Source organism: Cheilinus undulatus, linkage group 2 (genome assembly GCF_018320785.1).
Source record: "Cheilinus undulatus linkage group 2, ASM1832078v1, whole genome shotgun sequence".
In the NCBI taxonomy this organism is placed as follows: Eukaryota; Metazoa; Chordata; class Actinopteri; order Labriformes; family Labridae; genus Cheilinus; species Cheilinus undulatus.
In genome coordinates, this window is record NC_054866.1 from 14865628 (window position 1) to 14893422 (window position 27795).

At 38.2% G+C, this 27795-nt stretch overlaps 1 protein-coding gene across 2 annotated transcripts; it reads left to right on the forward strand.

Moving 5' to 3' along the window:
* Positions 1-192: 192 nt before the first annotated feature.
* On the forward strand, positions 193-27463 carry wdfy1 (WD repeat and FYVE domain containing 1). 2 transcript variants are annotated; one of them, XR_005993035.1, is made up of 13 exons: positions 193-389; positions 4292-4359; positions 6955-7028; positions 7232-7286; positions 10450-10600; positions 11840-11952; positions 15998-16124; positions 18617-18722; positions 18861-18962; positions 19044-19174; positions 22245-22353; positions 24122-24335; positions 27135-27463. XR_005993035.1 is itself a non-coding variant. In XM_041807970.1 (12 exons), the coding sequence occupies exons 1-12, from the start codon at positions 253-255 to the stop codon at positions 24179-24181; spliced, it is 1233 nt and encodes a 410-aa protein (XP_041663904.1). In that variant the 5' UTR covers positions 193-252; the 3' UTR covers positions 24182-27463. The 2 variants fall into 2 exon arrangements, 1 of the variants encoding a protein (XP_041663904.1); XM_041807970.1 differs by having other exon boundaries at positions 24122-27463.
* Positions 27464-27795: the final 332 nt, after the last annotated feature.

The window sequence follows — 27795 nt, forward strand, 5'->3', positions numbered from 1 at the left end:
ATAATTCCCAAGACTGCAAAGCGGGCCCGCGAAATCTTGTTCCAGTTTTTTCCTTGCAATGACGTCGTCCACTGACCTACTTACCCCGGGGTCAATGCTCCATTTCTACCGTATTTTGTCGTTGTTGTTGGGCGCATTCTAGCCGTCATTACGGTAATCCTGACAGAGGACCCGGGTGTCAGCTGATCCTCCTTTACTGGCGAGTGAGGAGGAAAATCAGCTGAAGGAAAACACTGCTGGGTACTTATAACCATGGCTGCGGAGATACACTCGAGGCCCCAAACCGCCAGACCTATTCTATTGAACAAGATTGAGGGACACTCGGACACTGTTAATGCAGCCGTTTTAATACCGAAAGAGGATGGTGTGATCACGGTCAGCGAGGACAGGTGAGTTTACCGAGCAGGATAAAGATAGCCTTATGGAGGTAGCTAGCGGGCTACGTCTATGTGCTGGTCATTACATTCAAAAATCCTTCTACATTGGTTTAAATGGGACAAAACAAGAGAGAAGGAACTATTTTTTCAGTATTATTTTGAAGCTATAATTGAAATTCTTTTCACAGAACCATGGTTAGCATACTAGGGTGTGAGGTGAATAATCCATTAAAGATGAACCTTTTTCATTAAATATACGCGAACCATCAAACTGCCAAACAAAATAACAGTTAATAACATGCAGTTTCATTTCGTACGATAAGCAGAGCGATTCAGAGTTTGCTAAATTATCAGCGTTATGATATGTTTTGGTATGCTGAGAAGGCTAGCTCGCTGGTTGGTGTAACTGTGCAAAGAGTAACCGTGTTAACTGGAGACTTACGGCCGAGTGCATCGGTGGTTGTCGTAGTTACAGCAGATGTGAAAGATGCAAAGTGACAAATGTATTCCTTCAAGACGTGTTGGGTGAGTTTTTGGCACCAGACATGGAGAACTGATAAATTAAGTGGTATTTTTAACATCATGCTTCATGTTCAAGAGCCTTCGTCGCTACGACAGCCACGGCCCAATTCTGCTGAAAGTCGCTTATTAACACGGTCCCTCTGTTAACCGTAACACCAGTAGCTGATAATCGTAAATAGACGTTTGTTAAACAACTGCTACTGCCTCTAAGCGCTCAGGTTATTTTAATGTATGAATTTATTTGTTGGTTTTTTGGTAGGTGCTTTAAATTACACTGCTTTAAATCCAACGAGACTGGGGGAGGCAAAACCGCTGCTCGGCAGTAAAGACAGACCTACTGTACTTTTATCAAATTAGTCTGTTTCAATATTTAAATCAATTTGAAACTATTATTCTTGCCAGACGTCACAACACGGAAGCGGTCATAATTTTTTGATACTGTCCCATAACACCTGTGTTAAAACGGATTTTTTAAAATGATAATGGCCATTTGGCAAAAGTACTAAAGCATCAAAAGGACGTACATTAATTTCATAAGTAAACTCAAAATTGTAAGCAGAATCATTCTCACAGACTAAATCGTTCAAATATGTTGAAAATACTTTGTATAGAAATATTGCCAGTGATTTGCGCAATTGAGACTGTGTTAGAAGTTTCCCCTTTCTTTTTGGAAAATAGAAAATAACCATTGATCAAATATTTGGGGCATTAGACTTCTTTTTTGTTGCTGTAGAATCAAACAGGTAACCTAGTGTCTTATTTTAAGGTATTCATATCAGGTTTAAAATTCATATTTTTAATCAAACAAGAGAGATGTCTTAATTGCACAAATTGCAACATTCTGAAAAGTAGCTGGAACTGACAAGGACTCCTCACTGGTTCCACCCTTTTTTAAAAAAAAACCTTGTATTTTGTGCAACTTAGACATTGGGCAAGAGTCTGCTTGCAATTTGATATCAAAACAATAAATTAGCCATCATTAAATCTTTAGGATTGCTGTGTTTTGTTGCTGTGGTATACATGTGTAAATATCATGCGATAGATAGATAGATAGAAAGACAGACAGACAGACGTCTCTTATGGGTTGTTTCCACTGAGTCGTCTGTTTCAGTTTGGTACTTTTTGCGTTTCCACTATCAAAAGTTGGAAAGGGTCCCAAAAGATCAACCTCTACCGTCTCACTTTTTTGGTATCCTTTCACAGGGGCACCAAGCTTACCTATCCGGCCCAAAAAAGTGGAGCTGCACACACACACAATAAGAGTTTGCACTAATGTCACTTTCAGTGCAATACATGACTGCTGTTTGTGTTTAATTTACAGACGGATTAAGGACTGTTACATGAACGTTTTAAACTTGTTAAGCTGTAAGACTTGTTTTAGCCCTTCCCAGTCTCCCTTATGTAGTAAAATGAATATTCTTCTTAAGGCTGCTTTTCAATAACAGACAGTGCATTTAAGTTGTTCTGTTTATAGTGGCTAAATAAGATGTGGCAATTAAGATAAACCATGTTATCTCTGTGACGAACATTGCTCCCCAAGCACCACACCTTGACAACTTGAGTATTAGAGAAAATGGTTTATTGCCTGTTGTAAAGCTAAAAACAACACAGTCATGTGAATATTTTTTACATGCTCCCCTTTAGCGGATGAAAAGTTAAGCTGATGAACCTCCTCACTCCATATCATCTCAGCTGTGTGTGTGTGTGTGTGTGTGTGTGTCACATTCATTGGTTTTTCTGTGGTGAATTCCAGCTGTCACACTTTATTACAAGCTTCTATAAACAACACTTCCATTTAAAGATAAAAGGAAATGGGTTTCCTTTCATGATGTACAGTTCTTATTCCATATCTCACCCTTATTGGTATTTAACTAGGAAGGTTTTGGGCGGTTTAGCTGATTAACTGTTTTCACTGTTGTGCATGCGGTCACTTTGCTGACATTTTACAGAAACAGAAGTAAAACCAAAAACCCGTTTCATTAAGTAAGTTCAGGGAAGATCATTTAAAATGCAGCTGAAACGAAAGTACATATGGGTTTCAACCACAAAAGTCATGTCCCTTGCAAAGGAATCTACTTACTCATTTAGTTTTCAGGGGGAAGCAGAAATCTGACCCTTAGAGATACAATATGGAGGATTTTTGCACTGAAATGTCTGTATTAATTCAAGAAGTGACCATACCTATATTGTATTTCTTTGACTGAGGTCTTACAGTATCTGAAATATTTCCAAAAAGTTTCATAGACTGATTTTTTATTTTTTATTTTTACAATTTTATCAGGACATGTCTTGTCATGGAGGCTGCCATTGGTTGTGAGTTCAATTTCCCAAACTTACCCTCATCAAATGGAACCCAGGGCCCCACAGGCAATTTCCAGGCTGTAGGCACCAGCATTGCTTAGCGCGGCCCACCCCTTTGGCCTACTTCTCAGAACTTCACCTTGTTTTGAACTGAGGACTCACATAATCAAAAATAGTTCTACACCAGGCAGATCTACAAAACAGAAACCCAACTCAGGAATTTCTTGTAAGAAGGGAGTAAAGATTTAAAAAGTGCACTTCTGCATTTGTGCTGAAGTGAACCCACACAGCAAAATTGACAGTGTTAAAATAAAACTGAAAGTGTTAAAAAATCACCAGTGTTAATTCAGCTCCCACATTGTTAAATTTAAAACTTTTTCCCAATGCATAAAATTCTAAATGAATGCATTCTTACCATAGCCAATAAGAGGTATTAATAATTTTGATTACTTACACAGTACAAATGATTTCTCACATTTAAGAAAGGTTTCCACCTCACCTTTAACAACTGAGGCAAAGTAAGGTGTCTAATAGCAACAATGGAGCAAAGAGGCAGATGCAGAGCCAGAACAAGCCCTGAGTTTGAAGTCTGCAGCCCCCCTTGGTCTCCTTGGTATCTTAAGTATGAGAACCAGTTTATGATAGAAATATACTCACCTAAGTACTTAAAGAGAGTGCCAGAAGTCATTCAGGGCCAACGATAAAGTTTTAAGGAGTGGCTCAGTAAATACAAAACTGACCCAGAAAGAAAAAGTATTTAAATCTTGGTGTTATTAAATTGTCATCATAAGACCTCAAGCATTGTCCTTTGAACAGAATCAAGCATTGTGTGTAAACAGAATTAGGGCTGGCTTCCAAGATGAGGGCTAAGCCAAGTCCTAAATGAGGGCTCTCTCTGTTATGTTTGGCTCCATCAAAGAAGGCCAAGTTTCATTTATGTATAAATGACTGCAGGGCTGGATTTGTACAACCAAGACTTAAAGGATTAGAAAGGTGTTTAAAAGTTTGTATCAAAATTCACTTTCATAACTAGATTTTCAGAGTGACCTTTGAGAAAGACTGATAAGATTTTTTTTCGATTTTTCTTTCAGAACGATCCGCGTTTGGCTGAAGAGAGACAGCGGTCAGTACTGGCCGAGTATCTACCACACAGTGTCCTGTGAGTAAGACTGCATTTATTCAAGAAGAAAATGATTCATGGGGACAAGGGCTGCGTGATTTGACAAAAATGTGCACTGTGCAACAGCATTTAGTACTGCAATGAAGTATATATAAATGAAAACTGAAGAGCGTATATAAGTTCATGTTTTCTGTGTCTATCTGCTGTCATTGTCTTATACAAGAACTGTGTTCACTAAATCCATGCCCTGAATCAAAAATAAATACAAAAATAATACTTTTTATTCACCTCTAAATCGGCTGTCTCATGCAGAGGTCAGACTACACAATCATTTGTCTGTAACAGTGGTCATTTTGTCAGATTAAGTGATTACAGAGCCATATATTTATGCTGTGACTTGACCAGACATAACAGATGGTGAGATGGTACCTGACCAATCACAACAAATTAGATGACTTTGAGGGAAAAGGTGTGGGGACAGATGACACCCATTAAGGAAACTACACAAACATACTATATTTGCTGTACTATACTATACTATATCTGTTTGATGATCCAAACATTATATTGAATTATATGCTAATTTGATGCTAGCAGTTACTCACCTGATTCCTCTAACCTTGCAAAGCAAATGGATTGCCAGATTCAATGTTTGTCATAAGGCAAATCCATCATGCAAAGCTCCAGTCTGAAATGAGTGTGCCAGGTCTGAAAACAGACCTGACCAATCAGCCTCTATTAAGGAGAACGAGATGGTAGAATTTTTTTTTTCACTTCTCCCTCCTGGCCTCTGCGTAAGTTTTATCCACCAAAAAGCTCCAACCTAGGACAGCACCTGCTTGTTGAGCTCAGGTTACTTGCACATGCCTACTACCTCATTTTGTCTTGTCACTCTGATTGGCCCATAATCAATGTGACAGATAAAACATTTTTCCCATCACCATGTGAGGCCTTTTCGAAAAGTCCCGTCCTTCCTAAACACTTTCTTTGGGAGGTTTTCTGAGTGTGAAATATATCCTGTGCATTGCATATACGACACAGTCTATCTGGCATGCCAGGTTACCATTTCTTGACAACATTTCTGTCTTTTTCAGACAGATGTGGTTGCCTGTCTCTAAAACATGTTAAAGGCAGGGATGTTGTTGTTAGAGCTTGACAAACTTTTCCTCTGTTTCATAGTAGCAGCATCTCACAGCATCGACTTCATCATTCTTCTTTCGCTTCTCTATTTGGCTTGTCTAATCTGAGGTTTGACCGTGCAATTTTCTGTCTGTTACAAGGGTCACTATGTATACAATGGTCACTGGGGTCATGAAACAAATCAAAGAAGGCAGGACAAAAATTAGATAGCTAGACTTTCTGCTGGGAGGTCATGAAGTGTCTCTGACATGCATTCAACTGTCGTTCACAGGGACACACTACACAAGATACAACCACAGATTTTCAGGGCCAACAGTCAACCACTGTCAGAACAGACTATCATCATGCTGAAAACTTGCTGTTAAAACAGACAAATTACTACATGTTATTACTGTGTTGGCTACCGTTTTGAAGAGGAAACAACTAGATTATTATTAGGGGAAGTATGTTATCACATTGGTGCATTCATTATTCATCGTCAGGTTTTTTTTATATATATTACATTATATTTCATCTAGAGGGCAGTTCCACTACTGGCAGTATCTTAAAGGAATGCAGGCTTTGGCTACTGGTTATGTGCTCTTTAGTTGCAAAATAGCAAAAAAAAAAAAAAAAAAAACCACACAGAGGCTTTCTGAGTATAAAATAAAAAGCTTTTTGACAATACGTATGTGTGAGCCAACACTCTTTACCAAAATCATGCTCAATTCCAGGGAGAAACTGTACCCATCTGTTATGCTGTATAACCTAGCTTGCTGGCTGGCACAACTAGCGTGCCCTACTTAAAGGAGTAATACTCACTGAAATCACTGGAGGCTAATGCCACTTCTACTGTTAGGTACCTCATACAGTCCAACTTCAAACATACTGAAGTATCCCTCTAACATCTCTATTTGTTTAGACCAGTGCAGGTTCTTAAAGGTCACATATTCTGCAAAAATAACTTTTTCAGGCTTTTCTAGCAATAATACGTGCCCCTGGCCTGTCCATAATCCCTCCAAGAATTCGAAAAATCCATTCCCTCCCCCTTTCTCTTTTTCCACCTTACAGAAAATGTGTGCTGAAACAAGCCGTTCTCAGATTTCCCCCTCATGATGTCATATGGGGAGTTAGCAACGCCCTCAGGTTTGGTCGGCCCTCCCCACTTGGAAGAAAGTTCCTCCCTCTTCTCCTGAGAGAGGAGGATCAGGAGAGCCACATCCATTAAGCCACATCCATTTCCTGAGAGGGGCGTGACCAGGGGCGGAGTCAGACAGCTCATTGACATTTAAAGCCATGGACACAGAAAACAGCTCATTCTGAGCAGTGCTGAAAGCAGAGGGTTTTTCAGACATTAAAAAAAATGCAAAACTGGAGCATCTTTTTCAGAAACAAACTTCACAGGCATGTTTTGGGGACCTCTGAGACCAATATAAACTTGTCTTGAAGGGGTGAAATATGTGACATTTAAAGCATTCCTTTTTTGAGTGATTGCCCTTCTTCCTTCTCTTTTAGCTCCCTGCTCTTGCATGTCCTACCACCATGACAGCAGACGTATCTTCATAGGCCAGGACAATGGAGCGGTTGTGGTGAGTGATTTTAACTCAAACAAATGGATTCATATTCCTGCTTCTGGCTCTCTTTTTCAATTTGATCAAACATATTTAGCTTGAAAAACCTGCATATCTGCTTTTCTAGGTCACAGTTTCAATATTTGGACTCCTTTAAATACCTGTGAGGGTCGGAAGGTTTATTTGATCAGAGTTTTCTTGTTTGTTTACCATCCCTGCAGGAGTTTCTCATCTCTGAAGATTTCAACAAAATGAACCATGTCAAAACATATCCAGGTAAGAAGGTGACATACGGATGCATAATACACAGCTGTCAAGTCAAGTCAGAATTTAACAGTGGCTGAGCCCTTAATGCTGTATGGGATTTTGTATATCAAATAAAAGATAGCTTTATGAAAAGCATGAGGCAGCATCCTTCACCCTGAACTTTTTATTCCTTTTTTAATCAAGACTAGCTCATGTTTTCATTGAAGATACTGAAAATGAATTCAACTTTGTTATTTTCCCAAAGGAAATAAAGTTTGCAGCTAGAATTGAGACACATGGATGCTAATACAAAATGTAAACAGGGTAAAAAGAAACAAATCAATGCATTTCTGTAATCTTCTATGAGAGTAACTGTTAGTTGCAGTCATTTGTCACTACATCTTGATTTAATCTCCTTTCATTACCTTATTACTGTCAGATAATGAGCTGAACACACTTCCTGTAACTGTGATCAGCATGTATTAAGCCTCGTCAGTGGAAAAACATATCCAGAGAGCAAAACACCAAATGTTGTCACTGGAATGCTCATCTGGCTTCTACCACTTCTAGCAAAATGAAGCAGCAGGGCTGGGGCTGAGCAGCAAAAACATGAGTCATGATCAGATCAAGCGTTAAGATGTGTGCGTGCACTAAAAAAACAGGCAGGCTTTACTTCACCATATGGCTCTCGGTAGTCAGTATTACTTTGCTCAGAGGTGCAGAGAAAAGAAACGCTGACCTTCTACATATCAGCCCTTTTAGCAATGATTAAAAAATAGATTACTGAGTCTGTTTTTAATAAGATTTAACAGAACAGTGGAATCAATTTTCAGTTTTTGGGGCTTTAAAACTCCACCAAACCATTGGGGATGAGACAACTGAACTTAATTTGTTTTATATTTCAGGGTAAACAAGTATGTTTTTCCTCCAAACAACTGTATTTATTCAAATTTCTTGCTCGTATCCTGAATTTACTCTCTTTTCTTGGTTTTAGATTAGAAAATATCACGTTGACATTTATTTAGCAATTCCTTATAGTCAGTTTCCTGACCTGACCTGAAACGCATCAAAATGTAACATTATGCCAACTTATTTGTGAAGTAGCTTGTATCCAGTTTCAACACAGTGTTCAACATTTTTTTTTTAAACTTACGGAACTTGCCAGAAAGTTTGGAGGCTCTTGTTTGGCTAATTCAAGCAGAGGAGGATAATAACTGTCTTCCTGTAGCAGCCAATTTTAAGCGTTTAAATGCTACTCACAGGGCTGGGAGTTTAATTGAGTTTCCATGATGATAATAGCTTCCCAAGATCATTAAAACGAGCTGAGCTAAAGTAAATGGTTACTGTGCCACATGTTTAGATTTTTGGTGAATGGTGAATTTAGTTGAGTTTACATGTCATGAGTGACAACGTGATTATTAAAGATCTTCCCAGGCAGCATGTTCCCTATCCAGCTAGACACACATTTAAATTGAGTTGAACTGACTAGTCTAAAGAGGAACCAATGGTCAGAAAACAGTCAAGTTCATGACTGTGTGGATGTATGATTTCAGGCTGGTGTACTGAGTATAGTGTGGCTAAAGCTAGCAGCTAGCTCTGCCAGCCTTCGCTCTTCTTAGCAGATAAATGTTGTATTAATGTGGTTCCTCCTCACATTAGTTGAGTGGTTACAAATGAATTTAACCCCAACAACTTATATACAACTTTATTTACATTTTGTAGTTCAAACCACTGCCATAACATGCTGTTCCTACAACACACTTACTGCTAACTTCTCAGGTTAACATCTGGGGAAGAGCTCTAGGGGAAAGCTCTGGCAGGAAGGCAGCAGTCATTAACTGAAGCTACAATTGCAACTAGTGGCAGGAGGCTTCATTGAAGTTTTAATTCTAAGAAAAAAGTACTTGACCAGGATTTCAGTCCTGTTTATAAAAAAAAAGGTAATTAGTTAAGCCAACTTGTAAATATTGTGCTGACAAGTTAACTGTTTAGCCAGCTAATTCTGCACATTTTTTGTGACCATGGTTCGCTCAGAAGCTACTTAATGAGCCTTCATGCTCTGTGAGGTACAGGGAGTTGAAAAACAGCGTGTGCTGAAGCAGATTAAGTGAATGCATCCTTTCGGTCAAGATGTTCCTGATGAGAATGTAAGGTAGGGTACGCCTCCAGGAGGCATTTCAAAGTAAAAGCACAATCTGTGTATCCATGATAAAAACTCCCAGTGTTTTCCAGCAATGCTTTTATTCTGAATTTATTTCCAGGGAGAACCTGGTCACTGTCAAACTGTCTTCATTAAAACCTTCATCAATCACAAAGGTTGATTCCACATGCTGTTAAATTATTTAAATCATGAGTTTACAGGTGATATCCCTTTAAGATCTCCCCCTCTGACTCTTGGTGTGCAGGCAGTGTTTTTTTGCACCTGTAGGTTTCCTAAACTCATGTTTATACAGGTATTAAAGATTGTTCTCCTTGGATCTATACAATAGCTTAAACCATTGCTGTAGGCTATGAAAAATAGCGTGTAAAGTGAATAGTGATAGTTTTACTGACATGTATAATTATAATGCAGTTCAGTATAGATATCGTAAAACTTTGAAAAAACTTATGAAAAATGTAAAATCAAGAAATTTATCACTTTGTTGCAAAGATGTGGCTGCTTCTCAAGACAACACAAAAAATTTACTGAGGCCTAATCTTTCAAAATTGGTGCTCTTATACAGATATAAAATCAGTCAGTAATTGTGTCAGTTATGATCTCCATATCAATCAACATAATTGTGTTTATGATTTTTGCCATAATCGAAAAATGTCTGCAGTTTGGTTGAATTTGATGCAAATAAGACTCGTGCTCATGCTCTCTCTGTCACACTGGGTCACACTGCTTCACACATGAACACTCGCATGCACACACAACCTGCTTCAGCTCTGACAATACTTGCACAGTGAGGAAATGTCACGGGTTCTGAATCTGTCACAGCCAAAAAAAAAAAAAAATTAGTCTTATTCTCACAACCTGAACATCTAGTTTATCGTTTTTTATTATCAAAGATCTATTTGTAGCTCATCACTGGTCAGTCTTTGCCATCGGATGAAAAGGTCATAAATGAACTTCGTCATATTTTTGGTTGATAAAATTTGCGCTGTTATTCAACATGACATGCTCCATCAACCCTCTGTTCTTGTTGTGCAGCTCACCAGAATCGTGTGTCAGATATGGTGTTCTCCCTGGAGAGTGAGTGGGTGGTGAGCACCGGCCATGACAAGAGTGTGAGCTGGATGTGCACCCAGAGCGGCAGCATGCTGGGGAGACACTACTTCACAGCCTGGGCGTCCTGCTTACAGTATCCTTTCTTTACTCACTGTTAAGTGTACTATAAAAAAGCTAGAAGGAAACCTCTAGCAATCTCTAGCAACACCTGTAGTTTAGAGAACAACTTTATTAGACCTATAAAAAAAGCGAACAGACATGGTGATTATTTTTCCTTTCCGCTATATAAAAAGTATACGAAGTTTTAACAGATAAACATTGTTTTTAAGTATAATAACAAGCAAAAATATGCAGCCATAGCTTTTCCATACTTGCAGCTGGTATGCTTATTTTTGAAGGATCTTCCTTCTTTGTAAACAAGTTTTATGTCCCTAATCATCCTTTCTGAAAGAGGTATGGGAAAAGTAGTGAGACAATAGTCAGAGAGTGCATATTTTGTTATAAAACTATGCAAATAGCTTTTTGGGTCATGATAACCATTCTTTATAATAATCAATTTTATTTTATTTAGAGTATCCAGGCCTGTGACAGCAGCTTTTTTAATAGAAGCTCTCCCTGCCTTACTGTCTGTTGACTGACTCAGCACTAAGCTGTATGTATGTTGTAAGTACAGCCACTTACAGTAAACACTCTGAGGCATGCCCACTCTTTTAAGAGCCCCCATGTGAAGCTTTAGTATAACCAACACTGGAACAAGGTGGTGCTAGTAGTGGGTGGCATCAATACAGTTTTTAGTGTTACATCTGGGTTTAAATGGATTTTTGCAATGTCATAACTAGGGTACTACATACAGCAAAGTTGGGAACCACTGATTGTTCAACATTCCAGCCAAAGTGACAGGGAATCGTAAGTAATGTATCCAATTGATTTATGACGGGCAACAATGAGTCACCCAGTCTTTTACATTAGTTTTGAAAAATGAAAACATGGTTTATTTTGCATCAAATAAAAAAAAAAATTGCAGCAAAAAGTTTGTTTGCCTCCCTATTGCACACCCTGTGCATGCATGGGCGCACACACACACACACACCCACACACACACACACACACACACACACACACCCCCATGATGGTCACTGTTGATGTTTAGTTCTATTTATAGTAAACCCCTTTCACTCAGGAAGCTTTGACAACAAATCTTTTGCTTTTTAAGATTTTGCTGGCCTTTGCTGTGATTGGATGGAGCAGCTCAAGAGACAGGAAATGAAAATTCATCAGCAGCATACCTGTTTAAAATCTTCCTACTTCAAAAAAAAGATATTTATTTGATAAATACATCTAGAGTGTGTTAACGCCTTGATTCCCCACTCAGATATGACCATGAGACGCAGCACGCCTTTGTCGGCGATTACTCAGGACAGATCACGCTGCTTAAACTGGAGAAGCAGACGTACTCAACCATAACAACGCTGAAGGGTCATGAAGGTAAACTCACACCTACTACCGCTGTACACATGAAGACTCATGTTTGTCATCCACGCTGTGTTATTTAGTCTCACTGCACTGTTGTTAAGAAGTAGGATTCATGGCTGGCAATGTACCTTTAAGTTCCACCTAGTGTTTGTATGGAAACTTGTGCTATAACCCGCATAACCTCAGTACTATACACCCTAATTAAGAGATTGACTGTATTAAAGTGTGTCCCGAATTTCCCTGAGGGGATAAATAAAGTATCTATCTATCTATCTGTCTATCTATCTAAAGCCCCTGATCTCAGTGAGCCTAACATAAGTGACTTTTTCTGAGACTGGCTTATACACATAGTTTTTCAGATAAAAGGTTTTACTTATCCTTCTTTTTGCTTATCCCATATCCTATAAAATAGGCTTATTATTAGACTTCTATAACTTTCTACCTGCTTCTAAAACAGGAAAAATTGCTCATCGACTTTTGTGTCAAAGCCAAGTGTGGGTCTTATAGAGGCCTATACATGCAAGAGTAAATTAATCTTTTACCACCTTATCTAGGTTTGTTAATTTGACTATAAGAAATTAGGTTTAGCATGTTTTCAGTTGGACTTATAAGTGTGCTTTATTACCCCAAAAGTAGGTTGCCATAAAGTAGGACTGTATGGATCAGTTATTTTGGTAGCTTTTCCAATGGTTGTGTACTGTACAAACCAAACAAGACTGCTTGGTGTAAAAGCGGCATAAGTGAATGAGGCCCATACTACAGTGTAGAAAACAGACTGTATAAATCATCCAAGAAAGCCTTAAAGGGCAGTTTCCATGCTGGTATAGTGCTCTGTTTGTGGCTGTCGTGTGTTTCATCCAGCTATGCCAGCTCTGTTAGCCTACCACCATCTGCTCCAGGCTGTTATTCATCATATGATTCATCGATGTTTCCCAGGTTTGAGTGTTTCACTGGAAACACTTTGATATTTGTGACTTAACTTGTCTGGAAAACAAGTGATTCAACAAATCAGATATAAAAGGAAAAACTCTTTGCACTGAACTACAACAGACTATTATGAGCTGTTTCTGACCACAACAGTGGTGAGTGTTTAGCATGTGTGGCACTCTCTTCTCTCTGGCAAGAATGAGCAGATGGTCTGTGTTGTGTCACTAAAGATAACAGATTTCTGCTTAATTAAACAAAAGAGATTAGAAGAAGAAATCTAAACTTGGCAAGAACAGAGCAATGGCAAAGCCAGGGACCTGGGTTGTATGGACCAAAATCATAACTTTTAGCTGAACGGGGATACAGGATGCATATCTCAGTATTTCTCTGTTAAGAAATAAAAAATCATTATCACAAGATGGAGTTACAAACTATGACTGGATTCCTGTAAAATCAAACAACACTGAGCCCTTTCTGATTGTCAAAAAATGCAGAAAAATCCAACTTAATGTCTAGATTGCATAAAACACTGGTGACACTTCCATATATTTGGGTTGTAAACATTTTCTGTACTCTTAAATACCACTTGTTTAAAAAAGATTAAAACACCGTTATCTTAATGACCAGTAGAGTCATGAAGGATGTAAACTTAATGATATCAATCATCTTTTCCACCAAAAGAGCAGGAGAGCACTGTCTAAATTGCACAAATGCACAAGCAACATTTAGAGAAGCAGGTGGAACTGGTGAAGAGAAAGGTTTCCCCTAACTTCTTGCTTGTTCCACCTGTTTTTCCAAACATTGCCAAAACTGCAATTTAGACGGAGTTTGCCACAATTTGTAACAACTGAAAACAATCAATTGTCCATTACTGGGTGCCTATGAATTCTGTTTTTGTTGCCATGGTATCAAACAGGTACCATTATGATTAGATTTTTTTTTTTAATTTCCCACATGTCTCTCCCCTCTCTCCTCCCTGTTTCTGACTCTATCTACTGTAATCCTCTATCAAATAAAGGTGCAAAAAAGCCCAAAAATACATCTTTGAAAAAAAATTATAATCAAATAAAATAATCGCTATAATTTCACAACTTTCATAGTTAACTCGAGATAAATCACACCTTTTTTATCTGTTCTAAGTGTACCATACAGGAATATTTCTCAAGATTTGAATACCCTTATCAACACCGGAGTGGACAAAAATGTTTGTTCATGGCAACAACCCAAAACAAAGACAGATAATGTCCAAAAAAAATTCTCTAGATTATGCTCAAAGATACCGAATGCTCCAAAATATGCTGGGAGCATAACATGGTAAACTCAAGACCAACAAGGACAACAGATGGAGATACTGACCTTAATGTAACATTGTTGAATAACACCACAATGTGGTGTCCAACCTCAGACTTCTGAAAGATAACCCCTCTGTTGTTCTCAGCAGCTTAACACGTAAACAACATATCTCATGCTTCACACGTGCATAGAGTACATGGTCAGTTGAATTTTAAATCACTTAAATATAATTCCCTTCACACTTAAAGCAGAGAATTTCAACCTCACATTGGGGGAAATAAAGGCTCACAGAAACATCCCTTTACACCAAAGGGCTCAAAACAGGATGATATAAAAGAAGAGATAATAAATAGTTACAGAATTACACTACAGATTACTGGAAGAAGTCAAGTCTCCATTGAGAGCATATATGAAAACAAGAGAGCCTTTTGGCATTTTACTTACAGTAATGGCTCTTAAAGAAAGTTCATAAGGGCAGCTGTTGGATGCGAATTATTTTATTATTTTAATTCTAGTAGAACCTCATCCTCCACACTGTCTGAGCATCCCTGTTGTAAACAGCACAGCATGGGCTGCCTTTGGCTAGAGGGCCAGCTCTCTGCATTGGTGGTGTGCTTAGCCAGATGTGTTATTAATGCGTTAACTTTGGCAGCCCTAATTTTTTTCAATATAAATACTTTTTGATATAATAAGATTAATAAATTTATAATCCTCCATTTCGGCTAAACATTTTAAGTTTTAAGATTTTAAGATTATCTTGTGGTCAATAAGCATGTTATTGTTAAATTTTCTTACTTGAAACAATCTTTTTACTGTGAGCATTAAACCTGGTTTCCATTTTCTTTTGTCAAATTAAGATAAAATAAACTGATACTAAAATAAACATAGCATATGCTCAGTATCTGTGTCCCTCACATCCCCTTTCTTCCCCAATCTGATGCTCATTTTAAACTTTGGCAGATTATATTGATCATGGCTCTGTCCCACCTACCACTTAGCCCTACGCCTATGTATTGTGTTTTCAGATCTGCGGGAAGGATGTCCTGATTCTTGTTGGAATGGAGGGGTAGGGTGAGGTTTTATGGAGGTACACTCCCAGTCGAGTGATATGGGAAATCTCCCAGAACCTTGTGAATCATTGAAAAGATTAGAAAATTTATGTTGCTTCAATGACTCATGGGGCTTTTGTATTTAAAAATCCCTTATAGTTGAAATGTCCAGTGTAATTGCAGCGTCTTTTTACGTAACTGCTGTTGATAACTAGTGAAGACATATTAGGAACTTGAAAGGTTGTCCCATTTCCTGAAAGTAGATTTCACCATTACTGTTTGTAATGTCTACATGCCTAAATTCATTGGTTGCATCACATGACTGGTTGATTAGATATTTGCACCACTGATCAGTTGAACAGGTATACCTAATGAAGTGGTTGGTGAGTGTAGCTTGAGTCTCATCTGACTGCATCAACACAGTATGAAGGCATGAGCTGTTACAGTAAAAATCATGCCTTAACTCAACAGTCAGATGTGCACATGCTGATTGAGAAATATGTGCTTCTTTGAAATAACCACAATAAAGAAGAAGAGTGATAGTATTCAGACTTATGCAATGTCTTCATTATGACTGGTCATACTGCAGTTACAACATTTGGATTTATTGAGGGGCTTTATTTTCATTGCGTTGAAAAGAAGGCTTCATTCACTTATACTTGCTTGGTTAAAGCTTCTTGTAGTTGTTTGCTCTGTACACTAGGGGGAGCCAACATGTTAGCCCAGAAAACTGTTCCTCAACAGCCTCTCCAGCTCACAGTAACCCTTGTGTGTTTCTGTCTTTACAGGTAGTATAGCAGCCCTGTGGTGGGATCCCGTCCAGAGGTTGCTGTTCTCGGGGGCTGCCGACCACAGCGTCATCATGTGGGACATCGGGGGCCGCAAGGGACGGACATTACTGCTGCAGGGACACCAGTAAATATTTCAGTGTTTCTTTTTTGAGTGTGGATGCTGAATTTGCATTGCTTTGTTCGTTTGGATGTGGTTGCTTATAAACAATATCAGAGGAAATGAGGTGTTGTCAGAAACAGCTGCCCTGAGGCACTGGCTGTTTCATCTCCACCTCATACATATTTCACCTCCTCCTTGTCCCTTCACTCTCTGCTACAGGATTCATCAACAAAGCCCGTGCACAGCGAAGCATGTCAGAGTAAACCTCCGTAGATCCTGTTGCTCTCCAGCAGGATTTACAGAGGATTGTCTCTCAGACGACCATGAAAATGATTCTCTTGTTCTTCTGACAGGCTTCACATCCTGTTTTGACTCTCTATTTATTGCTTTTCTGCCCCTATTTTACATCAGTGCTCTTCTGTTTTCCTTTATCTCTCATCAGTTTTACCATTTAATTGAAATGTAAATCCTCTAAGATAATTTCATATTACTATCAGAGACCCGAATGACATTTTGGTATAATTTTACAGGTACGTTGATTTACAAAGATAATGGTATTGTTTAAGTGTTTGCACTCATGCTCTTTATTCATTATAATAATTATCTGTCAACAAAATAACAGACAAACATGTATTTATTTATACAACACTGTATTTAATGCATGGCTTACAAAAATATAGCAAACTGATTTGCTGCAAGTTGTTTCTGGGCATGTTGCATTCAGATTAACAGTAGGGATGCATGTAGGTGTCTGCTTAATATTGGTATTAGTAATCCCAATTTCAAAAAAGTTGGATTGCTGTGTTTTATATAAAAACAGAACGCAAAGATTGCCAAATCTGTGAAACCCATAATTTACTCACAGTAAAACACAAACAACAAATCCGATGTTGGAACTGAGACATTACCATTTAATGAAAAATATTAGTTTATTATGAATTTGATGGCAGCAACACACCTCATGAAAATAGGGACAGGCTGGAAAAAGGCTGGAAAAGTGAGCATTATTAATAAAGCAAAAACAGTTCAAATGATGATTAACATTTGAGCAGTAATCTAACCGTGGAGGAATTTTACTGTGGTCATCTTTAAAATAGGAAAACGTTTCATCCCTAGAGCAGTCTTTTCAAACTTTTTTCCCCAAGGCACACCTAAGATCAGACAAATTTCATGGCACACCAAATCCATCTCTACATAAAATTGCCTATTAAAACTATGTTACAGTAAAATGAACCTCTAGTGTTAGTTCAGGCAGGCCACAGAGTCCAGCTGATCTCACACAAGCCCTCATCAGCTGACGGCCAGTTGATTTGCTTTTAAGGACACTATTGACTAATTACACCCCGCTGCCATATTTAAACCACTCTAACCTGGCTATGCTTTGCTGCTCCCTCTCCAAGCTACTTTATACAACCCTCCTCCACCCCAGCTCCTCTTTCCTAGAACAGTCACATATGAATAACAGCAGGAAGTGCAAATTTACAACTGCTAATAAAGAAAACTATTTATGACCACAAATCACGTGTGTTTTTTGACAAAGCGATTCTGACTGAGCATAAGTTATTGTATAGTTGCAGTAATTATGTATGGTTGTACAAATTGCCATGGCACACCAAGACTTGGCTCAAGGCACACCAGTGTGCCTTGCCACACCATTTGAGAACTACTGCCCTAGAGAATACCATGTTGCTTTACTCACAAGGTAGAGCATTAAGTTTGTTGAGTGTTAATCAGAACCAACAGAGACCTACCTAAGCTCAAGTTTTAATTTTCATCCTCAGTCCTTGAACTTGAGATTGCAGGAATGAAGTTTTAGAAGTAAACTACATATAATTCAAGTTTTAAAACTGGAGATTTTTTTTTAATTTAAAGGTATAAGCTTCTTACAAAAGGAGCACAGTTTTATTAAATGCTCTATAAAGCTCACTGTCTGCCAACAGGTTGTTTTAGTGCTGTTTGTAGCCTTCAAAAAGGCAGCTGAAGATTGGTTTTACTGGTTACTGGTAAAAACATATTTTATATATAATACACTTGTAATTCAAAGAAGTAACTTTATTTTTTTATTACTGAATGTCTACATTGGAAACAGTCAAATCAAAGATTGTTCTAAAGTAAAAAGGCTGTCAGAAAAAGCTGGACAAATTCTGCTGCAGGAGAGATTTAGAGTCCTGTACAACAGAGGATGTGGGTATATCAATGCTGACTAAATGAGTTTGGAGATATTGTCATATTGGATGTGTGGGGACAAAGTATTGCAATATCCAGCATTCCTAGTTTATCCTTTAGTTTGTTTGTTTGTTTTGCTGGAAATTGGAAGCAAGGTCAGTGTGAGCCTCTGTGAGCAAATGGCAGTTATTTACAGCCAAAATAACAGAAAGTCCATTTAGTTTCCCATAGATTTGCAGACTTGGATGTTGATTCCCCTTTGCTACATATTTAAATTAGATGTTTGGTTTTGGTTGTAATCATCCATTTGATTAAAGCTGCTTACTCTTTACATCTTCTTTGTTCCTTAGTGAGCGAGTTCAGGCCTTACGTTACCTCCAGCTGACAAGGCAGTTGTTGTCGTGCTCTGCAGACGGAGGCATAGCGGTGTGGAACATGGACACACAAAGAGAAGAGGTTTGCATCACTATTTCACTCTTTGCCACTGGTTGTTTCTCTTTGTTATTGCTCTGCTCCTTGAGCTGGTAATGCTGATTTGACTGTTAATGTAGAGGTGCATGTCATTTTTTTAAACATTACTCCCTGTGTTTACAGGCACCCCAGTGGTTAGACAGCGACTCCTGTCAGAAGTGTGAGCAGCCTTTCTTCTGGAACATCAAGCAGATGTGGGACACCAAGACCCTGGGGCTCAGACAGGTATGAGGGTCGGCTTTCTCTCTCTGAAATCAGTCTATTGGTGCTTGAGTTGTGCTAATATGTGTGATTTTATTCATCCAGCACCACTGCAGGAAGTGCGGTAAAGCTGTGTGTGGGAAATGTAGTTCTAAACGCTCCACATTCCCAATCATGGGCTTCGAATTCCCCGTGAGGGTGTGTGATGCCTGCTTTGACACCATCAAAGAAGAGGAGTAAGTAAAGAGGATTGTTTTTTAAAACACTAGCTACTGTATTTGTCCTTTGTCCCTCATCTGATGTTCTTCTCTTACCCTTCTTTATTGTTTTTACGTACATTTTTATTTATCTTTTCTAAATCTGTTTTTATTTATTTTTTCTTACTGTGATGTAATGTCCTTTCTTATAATCTTGTAGCCAATAATGCTGCTTTTACTCTTTCATTCTCTTCTTCAATCCTGTTGCTTTTTCTTTAACCGCTTTTTAGGATCAGTTGTTTCTTTTTTTATTCCTTCCTGTTTACTCCTGTTCATCTTTGGCTTTGGCTTTTACTTTTTTTTTTTTTTTTTACTTTTTTAGGTCTAATGTGTTATTTTTCGGCCATTTGATTGTCCATTAAAGTTTTAACATGTTTTTATAACAACATTTTAAATTAAATTAGTATTATTATTTTCATTATGATCATTATCAAATGGTTATTAATTGAATCTTTGTTTAATCACAGAATAAAAACTTACTTTTTAGGATATCTCTTTTTCAAGATTGTCCTAGTCAAGACAGGAAGCAACTGTCTTGACAAAATTTCAGAAAGGCAGTGAGCAGTCATAATCCATAAGATTATTAGCAGTAAAATACATAGTCAAAATGTATTAAAAGACACAAGATTACACATTTAATTTTAATCTTATCAAATATTGCCAAAATAAACCACATTTGTAAATTAATCAAAGCATCTGCAGCTGGATGTGTCTGCCTCTAGGTCATTTACCTTCCTGCTTAAAATCATTAAGTTTCAAGTCTTTTGTTTTTCTTAATAAATCTGCACAGGCAAAGAAAGGAGCAAATGTTGATGCCTTTTTTTCCAAGCTCAGCTCTGACCTTTGAAACAAGCAGTAGGAAAAAATCCTGAGACCAAAGATTATAAGCTCCTGTGCTTTCTGACTGATATAGGTCAGAAGATTTTGAGTAAGTGAGAGGGGGTAGCCTTGTAGATGTTGACAAAGAAGACCATCCAACATGCTCATACAACAAACAGTGATGGCATCAGGGTTTTAAATTTAAATTTAAATTTAAATTGGTGATGCAAGCTTTGCGACAAGGCGTGCATGTGTAAAACATCACTGTAGTTCATCAAGGACATAGAAATGGCAGCAACCAGTCTCTTTTTGGATTCTAAAGAAAGGCAAGATTAGATTTTTAAAACAAAAACCCAGTTTCAGTTTTAACCTTTTTACCAGCTGCTGGATGTAACATGTAAAAGAGAGAGGGTCACTGATTAAATTACCAAGATAATAGCTGGAAACAAGCTTCATCTCTGTACCTTGAGAAGTGAAGATTGAAGGCAGGTTCGAGAGCTTAGAAATTGTATTTGAGAACGAATTGAGAAATGAATTTTGTTTTGTCTAACACAAGTTTTTAAATCACAAAAATGATTCTGGAAGGTGTTAAAAGCAAATTGAAGCTGGGAGTGAATTTGGTCTGGGGTGGATCCTGAGCAATACATGACAGTATCATCATCATGAAAATGAAAACTTGCCATAATAATATTTTGATCAGTGGTATTTATAAACATAGCACAAAAAGTAAGGAAATTTGTGTTTGGTACATTATTTCTTTGTTGTAACAATGCTTCTTGGCAATAAATTTGATACCGTTGGAAAGCCTTTTTATTACCCATTTGAATGATGCCACATTTGTAAGGATCATGCATTTGTGGGATGAGCAGCAGAGCTGAGTATGTGGGTTGCACCCATGAAAAATGTGCCAAATCTTCTCTGCCAATGCCAAACAGCTGATTCTGCCATTGACTCTTGTTTGGTGTTTGGTGGATTGGATGATTGAAGTTTGAAGAAACAAGACATATTGACAATTTAACAATTTTTTTCATTTAACAAACAGGAGCCTCAGTTGCATGTGGAAGAACCATACACAGCCACAACAGCCTGGCACCTCCTCCTCATGCTGGTAACCAGCCTGGTCACACACTGCTGTGGGATGGCATCCCATTCTTCAACCAGCATTTGTCACAACTCAGCCAACGTGGTTGTGTTGGTCACTCTTGCATGAACAGCACGCCCACTGATCCCACAAGTGTTCAATGGGGTTAAGGTCAGGACTGCTGGCAGGTCATTCCATCCTCTCCACTCCCAAATTCTGGAGGTAGTCTCTGATAAACCCCGCTCTGTGGGGGCAAGTGTTGTCATCTTGGAGGATAGTGCTCTTGCTGACAGGTTGAGAAAATTGTATTTTTGGGGTGTTGTCTTCTTGGGACGCCCACTTCGCAGCCTGTCTCTGACATTCCTCGTTATATGGAACTTGGCCTTCAGTTTGGAGATGGTACTAGGGTTCACTCCAAACAATGCCGCAACTTGGTTTTGCGGAACTCCAGCTTGAAGTTGCCCAACCGACAGGCCCTATCCAGATCAGTCAAACGTGGCATGCTGATTCTTGAAGCAGACATCTACTGACCACTGTAGCAGGGCCCATGCTCACAGGTGCTGCCAATCAGGCACCTGATGGCAGCACCTGGGGGTACCAGAAGCTCAAAACAAGAGTCAATAGCAATAGCAGAACAAACTGTTTGGCATTGGCAGAGAAGATTTGGCACATTTCTCATGGGTGCAACCCACATACTCAGCTCTGCTGCTCATCCCACAAATACATGTTCCTTACAAATGTGGCATCATTTAAAAGGGTAATAAACAGGCTTTCCAACAGTACAAGATTTATTGCCAAGAAGCATTGTTACAACAAAGAAACAATGTACAAAACACAAACTCTCTTACTTTGTGTGCTAAAGAATGGACAAGAGTGGCACCAAAACTGACCCATGAGAAACACTTTCGGTTACAATTAATGAGGTTTATATGCAACCATCTGCCTTCATGTACTAAGCACTTTAATTGAGGTAGGTGTTAAACCTGTTTATTGTTTGTTCACGTAGTCCTGCTGTGAACAATCTGAATGGTCTTCACTGTCCATTTCCTTAGAAACAATCAATAAAAGGGTCTGCACAATGCTGATTATTAATAAAATGAGAATGAATACAAATAAATGCTGTCTGTTGTTTGTGCTTGTGTGATGCAGTCGAACACCATTGGCTACGTTCCATGAGGGGAAACACAACATTGCCCACATGGACATGGACCCGTCCAGAGGCCTGATGGTCACCTGTGGAAGCGACCGCATTGTTAAGGTAAACAATAGCTCTTTGACAGCAGACCAATCCTGCAGTATGGTGTATGTTGAATAGGGCTGGGTATTTCCCCCAGCCTCATGATTTGATATGTATTACAATGCATGTAAGTTAAAACAGTTTATTAATAATCACTTAGCTATTAAGACATTCAAATGCAGTAATATTTAACTTTTTTGACTTAAAATGGGCCTGTCTTTCAATTTTCTTACTGTTGTTTTCATACTTTACATGTAACATTCTGGTTAGTAATGTAACTGTTTGGCTCATGTCTTTACAAATAAAGCATAAAGTGCTGCTTATGATCTCCTGATCAAACGTTGAGGGAAACTTTGAGTTTACAGTGTCATTCAGTGCTAGCTGGGACTGCTAATGAGCCTGTTCGTGTGGCGATGAAGACTAGTGTTACTAAAGTGTATTACCTTCTTACAGCTTTCATGTGGGGATGCACCGACTGATTGGCCAAAATCGGTATCGGCACTGATTTTCTTAATTTTAGGAGGATCGGCCGATCCTTGTAAATAAGATTGGTGGATAAGATCGGTTTCATATGCCTCTACCTACTAAAATGTGAGAAATGAAAGACTAAAGGAACTGATATAATTTAGTAGTTTGGACAGCAATGCTTTAAACTTTTGATTTATATTTAAGAGAACTACCTCATGTTCAGTTAAAACAACAAGTCTGTATTGTTTCACGGGTATTGTTCAATGTTATTCAATAAAATACAATTGGAACATTGAAGGTGTATGCTGTCAGTTATAAAAAAATCCGTATCGGCCAAAATCGGAATTGGCAGGTCAGGCTTTTTAAAGATCGGTGATCGGTGATCAGCCAGAAAATTGCAATTGGTGCACCCCTACTTTCATGACTCATGTTCAAATCCTGACTTTCTGCTGTTGGAAGAACCCCAAAATAATCCAGTAGCTTTGCCTTTAGCCTGCTAGCTGTGGAAAAAACACTGTGATCCATGTTCCCAGTCTGAGTACCAACTTGTTTTGGTCTGAGAAGTGAGAGGTTCGCTGGGGCTGGATCTTGCAGTTCTCTGACTGCTATCTGCTGGCTTTTTTGGTAACTCCACCATAAGGGATACATGTTATTTGAGTGCCATCACAGCGTATACGGTCATATCGATTCTGTATTGATACATGTATTGGCAAGGTGCGTGTGATGATATATTGTCATAACGACTTTTTGAGCACAGGCCTACTGTTGAAGTGCTTTTCTTAAAGCAACATAATCCACTGAAGTTTTCACTTATTTCTTTCACACACTTTAATTTTGAACATTCTTGCCACCCATAGACAAGCTTGAGTGACAACAAATAACATGGACTAAACCAGGAAGTGCTGTCCTATCATACACACACCATCATACCCACTACTGTATAACTGAGTGTATAACTTCACTCACGGTGCAAAAGTGTCTAATGCCCAAAGGCATTCTAGGAAAACTGCAGATTAAGTGATGATTGTTATTTAATTTAAGTGCAATGACAAAAACAAACTTTAAGTAATTGAGTACTGTTTACTTAAAACAAGAAATGTTTTTCTATCAAGTCAGAAAAATAGAGCTGAAGAAGTTTTTTTTGATTTTCGAGTTAACACAACCCTTTTTTTTTTTATTTTACTGTTAGATATTAATGTGTGTGATTAATGTAAACATTGTAAAGTAAATAAACCCAATTAAGCTTCATTCTTAGACTTATTATAGAATATTGAGTCAGACATGGTAAACTATATTGTCTAATTAATGTTTGTCTTCACAGATTTGGGATATGACGCAGGTGGTTGGCTGTAGCTTAGCAACAGGCTTCTCTCCACGCTGACTGGCCCAGACCCACTACATGGTCCTCCTCTTCACCCCTTCTCTGCTCTCTGCTCCGCCCACTTTTCCAGTGTCATGGAAACCCCTCTGTACAGTATATCTCCCCAGTATGGTGGGGAGAATCAGCTACAACCAGGCCTGCGCTCGGTGAATGTGTGAGTGTATGTTTGTGTGTGTTTCCCCTCCACATTCCCTTAGCTTGTCATAAATATGTTTTCTTTAAATTCTCTGTCAGTCCCTCCTTAGAGCGTGTGAGGCTGCTCTTGCTTCAGTTTGAAAAAGAACCCTAAGCACAAAGGTGTGCGTGTGTGCATGTAATGTGACGATTCCTCCTGTTGGAGGACAGCTATTGATATTAGTGTTTACATTATAATAATATTTCCAATGCTTTTTCTGACAGAGGTCATTTTTTATTACCCTTGCACTGTAAAGTTGACTAAACTGACTTGCCATTCCTGTAAAAACTGACACTAACCTGCTTCTAATTGTGGCCCAGTATCTGCATATTACTCGACAGACCATATTCTAATGGCAGCCATGGTCCTGTGACTTCAAGCTCAGGGTGGGAAAGTCAAATTTGGTTATTCTGCTATTCTGTTGTATTGCAATCCATTTGCCATGAAAAAGAAAGCTGATATTTGGACCGTTTTTGTTATTTTTGAAGTAAAAGCGACAAAGATGGTGGATACTGAAAATTTAGAGAAAACAGGCAGTATTCCATGATAAACTAGAGCTACTGCTTTGCAGCTAAGTGCTTCTGTGAGGTAAACAATGAAGAAGAACTGGGGTGATTTTTGTGGTGGTCTGATTCTTAGTAAGTAGTAAACTTTATATTACAGAGTTAAAATGAAGTGCATAGAGGTCAGACTGATGCATATAATAACAAACAAGGGATAAACATGAAACCCAAAGGCCTTTTTTTCACTTTTCACATAAAAAATGTGTTCATTTTATCTTTAAGTCAGATTGGATAATTGTACAAAGTTAGAAGAAATTCTGTCAAAGCATTCTTGAGATATTGCATTAACAAGCAGGGAAAGGACATGATGCCCGGTGACCTTAACTTTTGAACTAGTACCCCCAAATTCTCATCAGTTCAACCTTGAGTCAGAGTGGACTAGTTTTACAAAGTTTGAAAACAAAATCACCCATTTTTTTTCTGAGAGAAAGTGTTCACAAACAAGGAATGACCTTGGCAAAAAGATCTTACCTTTTATAATGATAAAAATAATGATAACATTCATAACTTTTGATCTAGGAACTCACAAATCTAATCAGTTCATCCTTGAATGGGAGTGGACATTTGTGCAAATTTTTAAGAACATCTCTCAAAGCATTCATGAGAATTTTTTTGAAGATCTGTTACTATGTTACATGGAAGCCAGTGTTAGCATTTAGCCACTACTTGTACATCAGTATCCATTGTCTCTGTCACTCTTTTCAAACACGTAACAAAAAATGATAGAAACTCAACGTTACGTGAGAACAGACCTGTAACATAGCAATACAACATGATAACAATGTTAGAGTTTCACTCCTCGAGTGTGGAGTCACAGGAAAGAGGATACTGTGGGGATTTGGTCCTTTAATGTAACATCTATAAAAACCCTGATCATATGTATATAAACCCTTGAATCATATGTATTGTAGATAGTTGCTTGAATTAACTCTCACTGATCAAAATGATCAGCTTTTTTCCTCTTTTTTAGTTTTGTTTTCTTTCACTAGTTGGCCTTAAATCACTCTCAGGAGCTTTTACATCATCAGTCACCAGGTGGGGGTTATTATATAATGTCAGTAGTAACCTTCATTAGTTTGTGTTATCCTTGAATTTTGCATATAGAAAAAAAAGCTTCTTGGAAATGTTGTGGACTGAATTGAGATGCTTTAGCAGATCTTGGTTAGATGTATTCTATGTTTGGACAACAGCTCTGATCCAGGGAATTTGAAAATGGGTGCTGAAGTAACCTGAACTAACTAGGCATCATCAAACATCCTGTCCCGGCAGCATACGTGCTGAGGTGTACCTGAGGTTGTTATGTGACCAGAACTTTAAACTGAGATGTGGTTATGGTAAAAAACAGACTGAATGGATACCTGTTAGGATACCACAGCAACAAAATAGAACAAGTCCAAGCACCAAGTTGTGGATAATTTCTTGATTCTCATTGCCAAAAAATGCAGCCAAACTCCAGCACACTGTGTAAATGATAGGGGCTGTCCCCGACTGAAGATTTGCATAGTCCAATCTGATGGTCAGGTCTTGTTTTTGTGCTCATTGATCCATATTCTGATTTACAACATAAGAAATAAACCACATAATTAAACCATTTGTCTTCTAGACTTCAAAGTACATCTGTCATTTGGTGGGACTTGATCTATTCTTTTTCTCACTCATAAAGTCAGCTTTATGGTGGGCTGATAACAAAATTACACACTCACATTTATGACACAAAAAGCTCAAAGCTTAATGATCTCTGTAAGCCTGTTTTAAATGTAAGGTCATATTTCAGACAGAGTGTGTAGTGGCTGAATGATGGCTTGATTTTCCTTTCAGCCTGCACGTATGGCCCCCTTAAAAACTCTGATTATGTCAGAAGAAACTATGTGATACGGCTGTGAAAACTGACATTCTGATGCCTATTGTATAGCTTTTACTCTGAATGCATCTGAATATTAAAGATGGCATATTTTGTGGTGTGAAATTGGATTTTTCCCAGCCTAAAGGCACTTACCAGACAGTTACTCAAAGGTAAATGTAGCACTAAAAGTTGGCTGCCTGTGTTCCTTCAAAGGCCTTAAACACAGAAGGACACACACATTGAGCCTTTATAGTGTTTTTTTTTTTCCCAGCGCGTATGACTGTTCCCTCATGCTCATTCACTTGCTGCACTCACCTCTTTATGAAGCTCTGGATGTCTCATTCCCTCTCATTGTTTTTCTTTTCCATTCAGCTCTCCCTCTGCCCCCACACATCTGTACATCAAGGATGTCTCATAACGCTCTCATCAACAATGCACTGAATTGCACAACTCTTTGTCTTTGACTCTGAATTAAGGAACATTTTTGTAAGTTCATATTTGGGAGGAATAATTTCTTGTTTCAATGTAGCGTCCTTGTAAATAGCCGCTAGTATCTTGTATTGTTAGACTAACGCTTGCCTTACTGTAAGTGGGAAAATGAGCATTATAATGTCGATTTCAAAATGTAGTCACATTCCAGGTTTTTGATCATGTAGTGTATATTTATATTTGTAGTAAAGTATTTATCTGTTATCATTGTACCTGCTTGTTTTCTGTTCTTTGTTCCCTTTTTTCATTAATTTTATCACTTAAATGAAGCACATTTAAACAGATCATGAAGTATTTCACATGGAGTTTCACTGAAAGTTTTAGGGTTTCTACATTGTGTTTCTCAGACAGCTTAAGGAAACATTAAATGAATTTATGACTGATTATCCAAGAATAAAAGATTCTCTATTTACAGTTGTACAAGCCAAGAAAAACTAAACATTTCTACACTGACAGGCATCCTGAACCTTCATTTTGTGATCATTTCTGCTTAAAAAGTACGTTGAACTTTAACTCAGTTTTTAAAAAATAAACCAATGCCATC

Bases quoted from the DNA above. Each gene is read 5' to 3' on its own strand.
- wdfy1 (XM_041807970.1), top strand. From the start codon at position 253: ATGGCTGCGGAGATACACTCGAGGCCCCAAACCGCCAGACCTATTCTA. The intron at 18,723-18,860 runs GTTTGCATCACT...CTGTGTTTACAG, and splicing joins TGGACACACAAAGAGAAGAG to GCACCCCAGTGGTTAGACAG. The intron at 19,175-22,244 runs GTAAGTAAAGAG...TGTGTGATGCAG, and splicing joins GACACCATCAAAGAAGAGGA to TCGAACACCATTGGCTACGT.